The sequence below is a fragment of the Bidens hawaiensis genome, unplaced genomic scaffold, assembly GCF_021521415.1.
Source record: "Bidens hawaiensis isolate Kalapana, Puna unplaced genomic scaffold, B.hawaiensis_p1.1 tig00004478_1, whole genome shotgun sequence".
NCBI classification, from domain to species: Eukaryota; Viridiplantae; Streptophyta; class Magnoliopsida; order Asterales; family Asteraceae; genus Bidens; species Bidens hawaiensis.
In genome coordinates this window covers 394,227-410,833 of record NW_027491271.1, presented here as the reverse complement: position 1 = coordinate 410,833, position 16,607 = coordinate 394,227, and the positions used below count along the sequence as shown (strand labels likewise).

At 36.3% G+C, this 16,607-nt stretch overlaps 2 protein-coding genes across 2 annotated transcripts; both read right to left on the bottom strand.

Moving 5' to 3' along the window:
* Positions 1 to 1,455: 1,455 nt before the first annotated feature.
* Positions 1,456 to 1,800, bottom strand: LOC143626731 (uncharacterized). The gene has a single exon (XM_077096722.1). The coding sequence runs from the start codon at positions 1,798 to 1,800 to the stop codon at positions 1,456 to 1,458; it is 345 nt and encodes a 114-aa protein (XP_076952837.1).
* A 12,951-nt stretch (positions 1,801 to 14,751) lies between these two features.
* LOC143626730 (uncharacterized) lies at positions 14,752 to 16,227 on the bottom strand. Its single transcript, XM_077096720.1, has one exon. It carries the CDS (start codon positions 16,153 to 16,155, stop codon positions 14,752 to 14,754), a length of 1,404 nt encoding a protein of 467 aa, XP_076952835.1. The 5' UTR covers positions 16,156 to 16,227.
* Between the last annotated feature and the right edge of the window lie 380 nt (positions 16,228 to 16,607).

Genomic DNA, 16,607 nt, shown 5'->3' with positions numbered 1-16,607 from the left:
GTGAAAATGCATGAAACATGATAATTTCTAGTTAATTGTTATGTTTGGACCAAATTGCCCCTGCGGGGAATACTTGCTAAATAATTGTGGTGATTTGACCAAATTGCCCCTGCGGGGAATAGTTGCTAGTGATGTACATTATTAATACATGACACGTAAACGATTGTTCACACACGTAGCGTATCACAAATGTGCTTGTTAAGTCACACACGATTCACAAACAAACACGAAACGTGAAATTTGCATAGGTACTACGTGCCGGGTCTAGAGACTCGTTAATAGTTCCGACACTTAGAAAATCTCTTTGTTGTTTTAGAACGCTAGAGAGAGTTTTCTGTGACGCGCATCACTTGGTGATTTATTTTTGGGAATTCTTCGCAAACAGTGAGTTTCACTTACCCCTTTAAAATGTTTTAAACGCTTTTCACTTGGGGGAGATAACATACTCCGATAAACGCATTTAAGATTTTGTTAGTAAATTATATATCACTTGTAAAGGCTAAGTGGTAAACGAAACATTTGAAGTCCTACACATCGAACCGGTTAATATTGGAATAGCGAGTCACTGTTGAGTAGTACTACTGGGTTTGACAAACCCCACCCAACGCTAAACTCGACTGGAGGTCGAGCGGGTGTAATTTTGGCTAACTCGTACCATGGTCTGGATGACCTGGTGACAAGGCACTTGATAAACAGTCAGCTTCGGTGTCGAACACTTAGTAATACTTGTTGTATAGGCTAGCTACCTATCGATATATAATTGATTTAACACTATCTGGTAACGCAAAACGCTGAACGCAAAACGCTAAACGCAAAACGCTGAACGCAAACGCTAAACGCTTTATTTTATTTAAACTTGTGAACTCACCAACCTTATGTTGACACTTTTAGTATGTTATTCTCAGGTAGCCGAGGCGGGCGCGCGGTATAGGATCATGCATTGCTTGAAAACGTTTTTGTTATGCAAACTCTTTTAAAACTGTTATCATTGGGTTTAAGTCGTCCTGCGTGACGCAACATTTTGTTTTATGTTTTTTTTTACGCTTCCGCATTTAAATACTCGTAAACGTTTTCATGGTTTTGAAACTTTGTTTTATGGTTTGATTATAACTAATGAATCCGATCCTGTTAGTTCACACCCTCTGACGGTAAAACTCCGTTAGTGGATTTTGAGGGTGTGACAATTCTTGTAGTCCGCTATCAGCAAATTGAGTCCTATTGTCACTTACCAACTGTTGGGGGAGGCCAAACCGGCAAATGATGAATTCCCACAGGAATTTCTTAACATTTGATGCCGTTATTGAGGCGAATGGTTTGGCTTCTACCCACTTGGTGAAGTAATCAATGGCCACTATAAGGAACTTGACTCGTCTCGGGGCTTCTGGGAAAGGTCCCATAATATCAATAGCCCATTTTTGGAACGGCCAGGCAGAAGTGACCGGGATCAGTTTGTTTTTAGGACGCAAGGTATTGGGGGGCATGGCGTTGGCAAGAATCGCACTTTCTGATTTCTTGTACAACGTCCAAATGCATGCCGGGCCAATAGTATCCCGCATTCATAATTTTTGCAACTGTCATTCTTGGCCCCGCATGTAGTCCGCAGATACTCTCGTGAATTTCTCGAATTAGGTAATTTGCATCATCTGCGTCTACACATCGTAACAGCGGGCCGAGGAATGATCTCCGGTACAAAATGCCATCAGTCATCTGGTAGTTTAAAGCTTTGTGCTTGATCTTCCGAGCCTCAGCTTTTCCTGCTGGGAGTGCTCCGGAAGATAAGTAAGCTTTGATGGGTGTCATCTAGGACTCGACACCGGTCTGGATTACCAGGACTTGATTTTGGTGAACGGATGGATGATCCAAGACTTCTACCCAAATATCTTTAGCGAAATGCTCGAAATTCGTTGAAGCTAGTTTGCTAAGGGCGTCCGCCGATTTGTTTTCGCTCCTCTTAATGTGAACAACATTGAAAGAGTTGAATTGGCGGATCAAGACCTTTTCTTGGGACAAATAGGAGGCCATAACGTAGTTCTTGGCTTCATATGTTCCATTTATTTGTCCCGCAATTAGCATGGAATCCACCCGCGCTTCCAAATGTTTTGCCCCGAGCTTTTTTGCTATCCGCAGGCCTGCCAAGAAGGCTTCGTACTCCGCCTCATTGTTGGTGCTTTTGAAGTCCAACTTGATGGCGTATGTAAATTCATGCCCCTCGGGGTTGACCAGCCTTAAGCCTGCGCCCGATCCTTCACTGCTTGAAGTTTCGTCCGTAAACAATGACCAGACTTGTCCTTGTTCCGGAGGTGCTTGGGGTTGTTGTTCGATCATACATTCTTGTTCTTTGTGTTGCGGAACTTCTGTGACGAAGTCCTCCAGCACTTGCCCCTTGATTGCCGGTCTTGGTTTATACTCGATTGAATATTCACCTAATTCAATGGCCCACTTTGCCAGCCGGGACAATTCAGGCTTACTCAACACGTTCTTGAGTTTGTACCCGGTTAACACATTTATAGGGTGACCCTGGAAATATCTACGGAGTCGTCTGGCTGCATAGATCAGCGCCAATACCAGCTTTTCCACATTGAATATCTTGTTTCCGGGTCCGATAATGTTCTACTAACGTAATAGATTGGAGTTTGGACATTTTTCCTATCTGTTAATAGAACAGCCCCCACAGCAATGTCAGATGCCGACAAGTATAGTGTTAATGGTTCACTCGCGTGTGGAGCAGTTAACGTGGGTAATTCTATTAAACACTTCTTGACTTCTTGGAACGCTTGCTCGGCTTCCGGGGTCCATCTGAACTGTGCCTTTTTAAGGCAATTTCTCAGAGTTGAAATGAACGGATAAGATTTAGCAGCGTGGTTTGCCAGAAACCTATTTAATGCTACTAATCTCCCGTTAAGTGTTTGGACCTCTTTGAGGGATGCGGGGGATGGCATGCGGGCTACTGCTTGTATCTTGTCTGGATTAGTTTTGAAACCCGTGCCTGTAACGATTACCCCGAGGAACTTCCCTTCCTCCATTCCGAAGGAACACTTTGCCGGATTGAGTTTCATGTTGATACTTTTCAGTGTTTCGAAAGTTTCCTTTATGTCCCTCAGCATTTGATCTTCTTCGATGCTTTTGATTACTAAATCGTCCATGTAAACTTCAAGATTTCGACTTATCTGACCTTTGAAGGCTTGATCCATCAGCCTTTGATACGTGTGTATACTTTTTAAAATAATTATTGTGTGTGGGACTTCGAACCCATAACATAACCTTCTTAAACTCTCCCAACCCTAAATGTTTAAAGGCTTTACACTAGTCAATAGAACACCACCCAATTAGTATTAAAAAAAACAAGACATTTACAACACATGTATAAAATTCCTTTTTATGTTTTCCAAAAATCTAACCGGAATTTGAAACATAGTTATTTCTACATTCAAAATAAAACAACTGAGTAAATTGCAGTTGCACCCCTTTGGTAAACACGGTTTTGCTGGTTGCCCCTAGTAGCCAATTTCAGGCACCATGAGATCTGTAAGGTGGGAAGTTTGGGCCCTACCGTTACCCATTGTTTACCATCTATTTGAATTATGTTGAAAAGACTATTATACCCTGCACTTTCCATCCATGTGGTGATTAATTGAAAATAAAAAGTCTGAACACTAATTTACTTTTCCTTCCAAATCTGTTGAACTTGTCAAATGACTGATGACCAGAAACTAAACAACTGATTAATATATGTTGTACTACACTATGGTAAATAATAAAACTATTGCTCCAAACAACTTGTTAGAACTACGGAAGACAATCAACTATAGCAGCAACAAATACTGAAGATCTAAGTACTGAAGACAAACAACTATGGATCAAACATTAGTTGTTTCAGGCGATCATTAGTTTAAGATATTATTTTTTTATCAATTGTTTTGTAAGTAGTCAGTTTGTAACATATTTATGTTAGATGTGGCTTTCAGCCTTAGACTCATTAACACTTGCACTTGTATATAATAAAGAAAAGAGTATATATCTTATTCAATAACACTTTTTCATGGAAAACATCATATAATAGCATTCCTTAGAAATTATGTAGATAATGATGAGCTAAGGTTGAGGTGGAGCAATATGTATTGTACTGTTTTGATTATTGATGAAAATATAGCTTATCAGATTGATTTATTTCTCAAATTGGTATTAAAAAAATAAGAGATTTACAACATATGTATAAAATTCCTTTTTTTCTTTTTTTCCAAAATTCAAAACATTAGTTATTTCTACGTTCAAGATAAAAAAAACTTAAGAGTTAATTGAAGTTTGCACCATGTAGTAAGGACGATCCCCCCCACCTCCGCGAGTAATGTCTAATTTCGGTCATCTAGCAAACCTATTCAATGCGGGGCAGTTTGAGCCCTACCGTGTTTAGAAACCATGATTAAGCTGCCTAGTTTTCCCTTAATTTCAAGTTTCAAGATGAACGCACACCATGATTAGGAAATTTAGAATGGCCCATAACTAAACCTAATTAACTAACTTATAACTATCATAAAAACGATTAACTAACATGTACACTACTATTATTATACTACATATAGCTAACCTAATTCATTAGCCAATCATCAGGTACAAGATTGCATACACACAACTGCAACTAAGGTTAACTAACATGATTACACATTTCGTATACACATAAGCATAAGACTACTATATACCCCTTGAGTATTAACCTGATCATCTTATTCTTTTGTGATCTGTTTACTGTGTGAACTAACATAAAACTAAGCATATACAAAACAAGAATATACACACAACTATTATAAAAGATACATATATAATTAAAGTTAAAGTACTTATCTAATTAAGTAGTTAATTTACAAATGGTGATCTAGATACCCTTGATCAAACAAAAAAAACCCTTGATCATATAACTATCTGGTTGTTAAATTCGAATACCATAATATGATCAAATTACTAATCATACAAACAAGTTATTAAACTAATATATTACTTATACTAATACATAATATTATCCCAATCCTACTCGACGAGCTTCGGTCCATGAACCAAGAGGAACATGTAGTTGATATACAACTATCCCTTAGAGGCCATCGTCACTTGCAATCTAAGGTGGGCATGGGTGGCAAAAAGCCTGACTCCCCCCCCCCCCCCTTACAAAAGGTTACATTTAACTTAAAACTCTACCCAATTTTGGTTGAATTTCACTTCAATTTCGGATTAATCAACTTACCTATGAACAATGGGGAGTCGAGGATAGCGAAAAAGCGGATTGCTGATGTATATAAATTTATACATCTTTTCAGAACTATAATATCTCCAGACATGCATAATATTAGCAATAATATTAAAATAAATAACCACTAATATTTATAATTTCTATATCTAGGTAATTATAGCCTTAAAGAATAAAACGAGATGATACACAAAGAAAAACAAAGAAAATGTAAAAACCGACTCGACGCACCCCTATTGAAAAAAGGCATGGCCCATGTTGCAAGCATACGAGAAAAAGACAAAATTCAGAAGTCCCAAAAGACACCCCATGGTGAAAGTACAAGAGAAAAAGACAAAAACTGATGAAAACACTAAGCCATGTTGATACCAACTTGCCCCATAGAGATAGTACAAGAGAAAAGACGAATGGAAGCTTCTAAAGCTCATCACAGGCAATGCCCATACTCACCATGGTTCGTGTTCTCTCTCCTGGTGTACTTTCTGACAACAGGAAATTAACACTATTTAATAAAACTCTCAACACGGTCGTGTTCACATCAACATGGGTTGTGTTAAGGCCCCCTGATCAGCCTGTAAATACCTTGTCATTCTTCATTGATTGCACACTACCATACGTACTTAATACACTTAACACTCCATTAATACACTTCACCTACCTATTTTCACCACCATTAATAAGAGAATTATCAATCCATCCATCTTTTGAAGATCAATGAGATTAAGCTCTTAGAAGAAGTTATTAGTATTAAAGACTATTCATCCATATTGGTTAGATTGTTTTAATTTTATTATGTTTGTATTAATCACTTTGATGTATAAAATTATGTATATTATTGGCTAAAGTTTCATGGTATCATCTTAGTTTATAATATTTCTTAACTAAGGTTTAATATTGGTTAAAAATGTGATTGGTTAATGAAAAGTAAAGATAATATTGTAATTATCACTTGATGAGGAATGTTATATCACCTTTAAAAGAGACACCGAGTGTTGAGCTTGATGATAAGCCGGGGAACTGCCATTCTTGTGAGGCCTTGATTGATAAAACACAAATCCCAATATGAAAATGGACCAAGAGAATTATTGGTAGTAGTTAATCATATTTAAAATGGCAACGTTGGCAATGATGTGAAAACGGTTGTTAAGGTTAATCCACTAAAATGGGTTGGTTACTTGTCAAGAGAGTGTACAACATAATCTATTTTAAACAACTCGTGGATGATTATTACAAATTTTTATAATTGTCTAAGAGTTGTGTGGGTTAATATTTGGTAATTCAAGGTTGATCATTTACAACTTAATTAATCTCAATTGATATTTTAAGTATTACGCAAATGGTATGTTTACTAAAATATCAAGTGCAATTCACTTAGTAATTTTATGGGATTGTCTCATCTTTAAAGTAAGTTACTTCATGATGCTTACATCAAATGATGTTTTTGTGGAGGTCAAGAAGTTATGCATATCTCTTTCTTTAACTATCATGAAATAGCATGACTTAGGAATAATGTGTTGTTCCCACGTTTAATTACCAAAGTAAGTTTATATCACATGTTTACTACTTAATTGTTAAACCAAGTTAAGATGAGTTTTAACCAAGATGGTACACTTTATCCTTGATCATTTCTATAAAAAAATTGTAAAAATCTAAAAATATTGTCTTTAATTTACGCTTTAAATTCTTTTGAAATTTACTTACCAAAACTATGATGTTTACTTCTAGTTAAAATAAATACAATGATTTATTAGTAAAAATTAAACACGTTATCGATACTTGGTTCTTACTCATACTAAACTACATATATGATAGGCATACTTGCCTATTTGTGTGTAATCTAGTTAAGATAAAAATCATTTTATATATTTAAAACTCGACTTTGCGTAAAACAAAACCCTTTTGAAAAACTAACAACTTTTTCTACACCTCTACGCAAACGTCAATTGTCGTAGCTCAGATGTAGGAGATGAAGACAATGAAGACGGTAGTGGTTACGGGGGTTTTTCGAATCTCCCCAAAAATGAATACCGTGGGGTTTGATCAGCTAAGGTTTTGAAAGTTGGGGTGAAATTACCAGGTTACCCCTAGTCTCTAGTCTCAAACTTTTTAAACAGCTAAAGTAACGGCGGGTAACGGTAGGGCTCAAACTGCCACACCTTGCAGTCGACGTTAGGGTGTCGGATGCCCGAAATTGGTCATTAGGCGGCGGGGAGGGGGGGGCAGCTAGAAACATTGTTTACCACAGGGGTGCAAACTGCAATTAACTCACTCAACAACTTATGGGTTGTATGGGATTCCTTTATTTTTGCTCCTTATAGCTTATAACTTATGGGTTATAAGTTATAAGGTGCTTGAAAAAGTTAGATTTTGTGAGTCTATAAGGTATAAGTTACAACTTTGTAACTTATAACTTATGCCTTAAATAAATTATAAGGATATAAAATAAGGAATCTCAAACACCCCCTTACTTTGACTATATTTCTAACTGCTTTCTATCAGTGAAAATACGCAGCTTCTGTAATTCTTTACTTTAAAAAACTTTGGTATCTAAGTTCCAAACCTTAAAAGAAATACGTGTGAACATTTAACAACAATAAGTAAGATTTCTCAAAAGGGATTAAATGGATCGAATCCCAACAGTTTAGTGGTTAATCAAACTAAAAATTAATCGAAGTTTGAAATTCTCGTTGTTTGTTGGCACTCAATCTATCATACATAATCAATTAATCATCAATCACCTTATACTGTATATATATACTTTAAAAGAAATGATTTTAGGGTATTTGAGAAGAAGAATACGTGCCTTAGGTTTAAGGGTTTTGAGGTAATTTTAAAATGTAAATGACATGATAGTGTAATATTGTTGGAGCTTGAGAGGAGTGATTGGTATATAAGGATTTATAACATTCCTTTAAGACACTATTGTAGAACAACACCATATAACAAAATTAACCAACCAGAAACCAAAAATCCATCAACCATCATGCTATGAATAATCTAGAAAATGCATAATCAAGGATAAAATCTGAACGATTGAACCAAAATAAAGCTTGGCGATTGAAAGGGTGGGTGGCACTTCGGAGTAAAGATGAGGTTACCTTTTTATTAAGGGCATTTTTTGTAAATTTAAATTGCCTAAGATTCCAATTCTATGTATAATTTTACAACCCATCACAATCCGATATTCCGATTCACAAAATTCTACAAATCAAACGGCACCTAAACCCCCAAACCGACCGTCGTGAATATCTAAAAACCATTATTGTTAATAGTTTATTGTAGTTAATAAATCCGGTCAAATAACAAAGGAAGACAAGTAAATACATTTTTTATTAAAATTATAAGAATGCTTTCTAACATATAGTATCTTAAAAGGATAAAATTAAGAATGTTGAGTTTTATTTGTGTTTCGATTTGGTTAATTATTTCAGCCACATCTAGAATTACGAGTGAGCCGTTTGAAACCTAGCATTATGTCATGAAAGTTAAAAGACGAGTCAAATTTTGATGGCTGAAACTAAACTGAAAATTAATGTAAGATTATCTTCAATTATCTTCAGATGCACCACCACTGAAACAGGCAACCTGAAATGAATAATGATTTAGGAAAGCCAAGTAAAGGTAAAATAGGGAGAGAATGAGAGTGGGTTGGAATCTAAACAAAGTGATGTGTGACTATGTGAGGTGGCTCTTTTCTTGATGTGTCTTGGTCACCATTTTGTATGATACAGAACCAATAATTCATAATTACGTTTAGGCGTGGCGTGTGAAACAGTGAAAATAAGTTATGGTTTTAAGTTCACACTTAATTAAGGTCTTTAAGTTAAAAAAAACATTATATATAGATATATTATGATGGGTAAAGTACATTAGGGCGCGTTCGTTTCACATAATGGAATGGAATTGGAATTTGCATAAGATTTGGAATTGGATTTGAAATCTGAACATTCCAATAGGAATTGAAATTGAAAGGAATTGAAATCCAATTTTATTTTTGATGTGTTCGTTTGACAAATTAGAATCGGCTTTTTTTACGAGGATAACGGCGAAAACATTTTAGTATTTTTAGATTTTTTGTTTTTTATTTATATTTCGCGTCATGATTTTTTTATTATTTTTTTGAAATTTTTTGTGGGTTTTCTATTAGGATCAAAAGCCCCTCAAAACATATTCAATAATAAAAAAAATTCATAACTCAAAATATAAATCGAAAACAAAAAAAGTAAAAAAACTAAAATGTTTTATTCGCTGTCCTCGTTAAAAAACAAAAAAACAAAAACTTGAGAAAAGATTCCAATTAATTTCTTTGAATTCCTCTACATTTTGGAAGGATTTGGAATCCCTTTATTTAAAGGAATTTGAAGTAATTGAATTCCAATTCTTTGACAACGAACACACCAAAATAGAATTAAGATTCCAATTCCAACGAAACGAACACGCTATCTCATGGCATTTTAATTCCAATTCCTTCGAATTCCCACAAATTCTATGAAACGAACGCGCCCTTAATGTAATGTATTGGTGTGGTGGTAATATTGGTTGTTACTAAAGAAAAAGTTATGAGTTCAAAACTTGTAATAAGTTTATATTTTTTCGTTAACAATTGCCATGAAAATGCCACAAAAATCTTGTTTCGATTTAGGCCTCCACATTCGTTGAGCCAGTCCCGATTGCTTTAAACTATTTTGTTCCTTTTTTTTATTTATATTATTTGAACAAAATGGCCGGCTCCAAAAACAACACAAAGCAACCCTCTCTCCCCTCCTCGTTACCTCACATTACCTGTTTTTGGTAAACTCACATGTGTTTTAGTTATAGTTTACCAACATACATCAGGTTTAAACCTAGTGATGTATATTAGAGTAGAATTATTAATATTTGTCAGCAAGTTTTATTACAATTTGTAGAGATAGAGTACTAAACCCACCTATCAGCATAAGATACCTACGCTGGCTATTGTGTCATGCGTCATGCAAAGGCCATGGCGCCAGATGTTATATCTCCAGGTGCCAAGCATTCCTTGACACCTCGGGAATTGGAGCGCCAAAGATCTTCATGAGCATGGTGCAAAAAGGATGTATAATCATCATAAAGAACGCCCATCCAGTGAGGAATCGACAACACATAGTTAATAGTACTACATATTACGACATGTCAACATCAGACGGCCATGATGTCCACCAACTATCCTTAACGCACGTCCAAGGACCCTGATTGGTGGATTGCCTGACAGGGCAAGTTGCCATACCCTCTCTCTCCTCCCCAACGGATATAAATATCAAAGTACCTCCAAATGGTAAATGATCCGGACTTTTACTTATTATTATTCCTAGAAAAGTATTAACTCTACATTGATACTGATACTCACGCCGGATGGTGCTTACAAGAGGATCTCCCCCACATATCCTTCTCGTAACGAGCTCACGGTATTTTGTTTTACACCGAATAGTATTTAACCCATTGTGGGAAATACCTAATCATCACCCTTAGACTAAGCAATTAGACTGAAGGGGGATTTCATGTTTATTCATTGGCGCCATCTGCGCATTTTGCTAGAATTGTTTATGATCCAACTTCTTGGTTCAAATGAGTGGAAAAACACCAACTAAAACGGCTGGTCAGTCGCCAAATGCCAACCAAAGGGAGAACCCGGGTGTAACACCGTGAAAATATCGGATCAAAAATAACAAGTTTCAAAGTGCAAGGGATTGAAATGAAAAATTATAAGCCAACAAAGGTAGGCATAATGCCTGAATAAAATAATAATAAATTATTAAAAGGCTTAAAACCCTAAGTCGAGGAAATACTCGATACTTCGATAAAAAAAAAGAAAACATAACAAAGATAAAGAAAAGAAAGGAATATAAATATAAGTATGATATCAATGTGATATTAATTCTTTGTTATAATTATTATTATTGTTTAACTTTATGATTAATCTTAGATAATAAATAAAAGAAAGTATACGTTTCTTAGAGAAGAAGAAACGTAAGGTTTTAAAGAAAAGGAAAATAAGATTTACTAAAGGTTTATCTTATAGAAGAAAAAGAAAAGTAAACAAGTTAAAAGAAAGAGTTTTAACTTATAAAAGAAAAGAAAGAATACTTTTAACTAAATGTTTTAAAGTAAAGAAAATATAATCGAGGTAAAGATTATAAAAAGAGACTAAAGGTCTTAAGCCGGAATATATATCCGACTAATAAAAAGTTATACTCGTACTATAGGTGCAAGATAACAAGAAAAGGGAAAGACCCTCGGACCGTGTATTGAAGATGATCCAAAGAAAAAGGTGAATACGCCTCAATTTTACAAACTTGTTTAAATCGAGTCAAAAGAATTAAATGAAAAGAATTACATGGGACTACGTGTCTCTAAAACATTATAAACAAAAGTACGCGCTAGCCCTCAGGCTGTCATGTACGTTTGTCTGGATCCTTACATATGTGGTGATAAGTCGGTGGGCACACCGCATCACACCTGGTCATAGGACGCTTTCCATGAGGGGAGCATGACCATGTGTATATGTATGGTACCTAACTAGTGTCGAACGCTGCGGTGTTTTGCTGGGGTATTTTGTGTGAACTTTATTTATAATTGTATTGTTTTAAAGCTTGACTATTCCTAAGCCACGAAGGGCCGGACATAACTATGTCTCGAGGGGTAATCAAGTAAAAGAAAATATTTTTGCGTCAGCATATTCACCAGCATGTGTTGCTGACGTATTTTCTAAACATTTTGCAGGTAACCAAGAATAGAAGCTTGCGTAGACGAAGTGCTCAAGATATCCGATGGCTCGTTTTGTTAATATAAAATTATGAAATAGTGGTTTTGTTATAAACAAGTAATATTTTGTAAACACTTAACGGGAACTTTTAAAATCCCATCATTTAAATATATGTAAATATTATAACCCACCCTAATTATATTTTCGCTTTACCTAACTCTGATTTATTTACAAAAGTGGTACCAACTGTTGGTCATACGCTCAGCCCTAAGATGAGGGTGTGACGCCGGGTGCAGACGTTGTGATTGGGGAACACCGAGGACATCCCTAACGCATCTAACCCTCTGCCACCCTTCATAGTAATGGCTCCCACCAGGTTACGACCACGACCATAATCGCAAACGCCTCTGCCAACAAGCGTCATGGCTTGTTAGGAAGGGGAACAAGAAAAACTCATGGCCATAATGCAAGAAAAGTTGTCAACTACCGTCCAACCTAGAAACTTGTTCGGTGGAGCCGCGAGTAGTAATAGGGCAGACGAAGAAGACGATGAATATGAATAAACTCCTGGTGTGCGCAAAACAGGAGAATCACCATCTATGAAAACACAACTGTGAGGTGGTCAAACGAGTAGCCATGTCGGTGAGCGCAATAAAGCACGACGTTCGCGCCATACGGTTTATTTACATATGGATGACCCAGATTTTAAACAAAGCTGAAAAGATCCTAACCATCAGGATGCCTCCATTAAAAGATTCATCAAATAACACCCTGATGCAAACGAGGACTTTTCTAAGCCATACAGGCCACTCACCTATACAGGAAAGTCAAAATTCACCAAAAGAATCGCGAAGGCAGAATTTTCGGAAAACCCGAAGACACCGCCGACAGCAGGCCAGCATGATGGTCTATCTGACCCAGGTGACCACTTACAAACCTATATCGTTGCGGGTTTAGTCTCGGGATGGACGATGCCACTTTGGTGTCACATATTCACATTGACGTTGTAGGAGCAGCGAGAGCATGGTTTGAACGCCTACCAGAGGGGCAAATTGCCAACTGGGATGACTTTGCCAGCAAGTTCACTCAACATTTTGGCCAACAGCAGCGCCACATTAGCGACCCAGCAGATATTCTCACCGTCACTCGCAAAGATAACGAAACGGTAGAAGATTTCATTACCAGGTTTAACAAAGAAGGGCTTAATATCGGCGAAAAGCTAATGCGCGCAGCTCTTCACCAAAACGTATGATGAGATGACCTTATTCGCACCCTCACCGGGCGAGATGGCATGCCTCAAAGAGCGGACGCTATCATGACAACGGCTAAACGGTACACGCGGACAGCAAAAAGCATGGGGAAAGAACTGTCGCGCACTGACGCGCGGAACCATATCATTCGATCCCGTCAGGGCAAGAAAATCGGTTTCGTGTGGTCACGAATAAACCAAGAGCCTCCAGCAAAGGAAACCACTCCAATTGGAGGACAGAAAAATAAACAGAAGGCGCATCCGCAGCTTTACAACAGATGGACGCCACTGACCAAAAGCCCCTCAGAAATCATGTATTTAGAAGGCATTGAATTCAAAATGCCTCTGCTGTACAAACCAGGGCCGAATACCAATACGACGAGATACTGTGACTATCACGAACAACACAGCCACACAACAAATCAGTGTCCCAACCTTAAAGATTCTGTCGAAGAGTACGTGCGGAATGGAAAGTTAGAACACCTGGTGAAAAACATTGCGCAGACCCTAAGGGCAGGAGATCGGGAAATTATTCACTCCTATATTATTATATAAATTATAAAATGCAAAACACAGAGACGCCATATTATTACACGTCTTGGCTCCTACGCATGACGAGTGATTTATGATCGATTAAGATATATTCACATTTATGGAATACAATGAATTGTAATTATTATCTAAAACGAAAAGTTTAAATATATTTTGTATACTAATACATCCGAAAATACAATCCAAATCTAAAAAATATCCAGGACGAGAATGAGTATTCTTTTCAATTAGTGCGTTTGGATAAGAAAGTAGGGTCCCACATAAATAAAGAATATGTATCATTTTAACATGCGTCACGATCCATTTTTTATTTACAAAAACAATAATTTAGCGTTCAATGATTCTGAAATCACTTCAAAACTATTTTTTTGTTAGTTTATGAGGATTTTTTTTTTGAACGGCCAATTTCATTCAACAAGAAGCTAGAATATTTACAGCGATTACACCAAATTACACACACCATGTTACATTAACTTTAACAAACAATAACAAACACCAATTATCCTAGTCCACATCCACTCTAGTTTCACTCTATTTTTCACCCATAAAAAGCTAAACATCTTGATGTGTTTCTTGATTCTATTGATGGATAATTGTTTGTATTGAAAAAGACTTCATTTCTTATTCTTCATAGATACCTATCGTAAGAAAAACCGAATGAATAAATTATGTACGTGAAAATTATCCATGGTTTGTTGTCACAAAGTTATATATTATTAGTTTTGTTAGGTTTTTATTTATAGATCATTTTGATGTTTTAACAAGTTTGGATCGTGTCGTGTGTTGGTTGTTTAAACGTTGAGACTTATTGTTTAGCACATGTTCAAGACACATATTTAGCATAACACTTTTGGCTACTTTTTTCTTTCTTTGGTGTCGTTTGGGTGCCAAAATTCCTTTTTTATAATATTTATTTGTTATATATATTTTTTATTATTTTATTTATTTTTTTAATATGTTAATCTGATGAAATTATTTTTATTATTTGGATTATTTCCAGTACCGTAACGAGCTTATATCCAATATCGATCGAATTCGCGTCGTCTCGGCACCGCAACACCCGAGTTTTAACACTGCAACACCCGCTTTACAAAACCCATCAATCACAGGGTTGTAAATAAACGCTTTAGCAACAATGTCGCGTCTTTTCTTCAGTTCCCTTAAAAGGTCACGTGCCTCGTTTAACCTACTATCTTTACACAAACTATGTATAAAAATCAAAAAAGTGTATAAATTTGGATACAAATTTTTTCTACTCATATCATCCCAAATCTTCAAACCATTTTGTAAATCGCCTACACGACAATGACCATCAATAATCGATGTGAAAGTGATAACATCGGGTGTGCAACCAAAAGTTAGCATTTTCTCATACATGTCTAACATAAAACCAATATTTCCCTTCTTTCCGAACCCATCAATTATGACATTAAACGTAATGGTGTTATGTTTTACTCCATTATCAATCATATCATCAAATAAGAACACCTCTTTCATTTTACCTAATTTGCAGTACCCTGATATAACCGAAGTAAAACTCACATCCGGTGAACATTCATCTACCATACAAACTTGGTTTAATAGCACGTGTGCTTTCGTGATATTGCCCACCCGAAAAAACCCGTTCAAAAGGGTATTATAGGTCATTGAATCAGGCAAACAATTAAACATCCTCATCTGGTTGAAAAGACTAAAACCCTTGTTAACCTCCCCAACTCTACACAGACCAGATATTACTATGTTAAATGCATAAACATCGGGAGCAAAGCTTTCTGATCTTAATACAATGTTTTCAAAAAAATAAACCGCCTCGTCCACCTTATTATTCTTCACCCATGAACTCAAAAGTTTATTAACCACAAAAAAATTGCTGTAACAATGATCAATAATCAACTCTTTCACAAATTCTAACTTACTGGCATTCACGAACAATGTAAGTACAAGGCCTAAAAGCATACTATCTGGAACCGAGCCCTCAACTTTCATTAAATCAATCACATCTTTCGCTAAATCATGCACACCTGCATGACAAAATGACCTTAAAACAAAGCTATATGTTTCAATAGAATGAACAAGATTCAACGTATTCTTGATATACTGTAAAAAACTAAAACCCAATTTCAGGTCATTCCAATTACTAATCGTATGTTCAATAACACTAAAAGCAATATGGGGATTCAAATTCTTGCGAAGATAGTCGGAAAAAACAGCTTCTTTCACTGAGGACTTTCGTCGAACATGTAGTGTGCATACAACTTTAACGAACCAGAGTGAAGCAGAACCTTCAGTTTGAGCTTGAGGGTTTGAAACCGATGAGATTTTAGCAACCCGTTGAAGATTAGGCAAACGGAATGGATAGATTGGGAGAATATAAGTGGGTAGCCTTAATGGCATTGTTGTTAATATAATATGTTGCTAATGGGCATTAAAGATGCCGCAAAGATCATCACATACCTTTAACATAGGATCGGTGATCGGCCATTGAATCAACAAAGCTTTATGGGCGGCCAGGGCTCAGGCTAACCGGAGGCTAAGTTCGGGAAGAAGAGACTGTGATTGGGCTATAACAGCCCAATTGTGTTTTTCTAGGGCTGCAATCTGTTGGGAAAAACGACCAACTAGCCACGAACGGTAAACCAAAATTGCGGAATTAATCTTCGTTTGGCTAAACTTTTTCCAGACCCGAAAACCAATGAGGAAATTCAAACAAATAGGTAATACAAAAGTAAATAGGACACAATAATTTTAGCGTGGAAAACCTCTCAATGCGAGAGTAAAAACCACGAGACTACTAGAGCCACTTCAAATCCACTATCACCAATAATAGCAATACAAAGTCTTCTCTA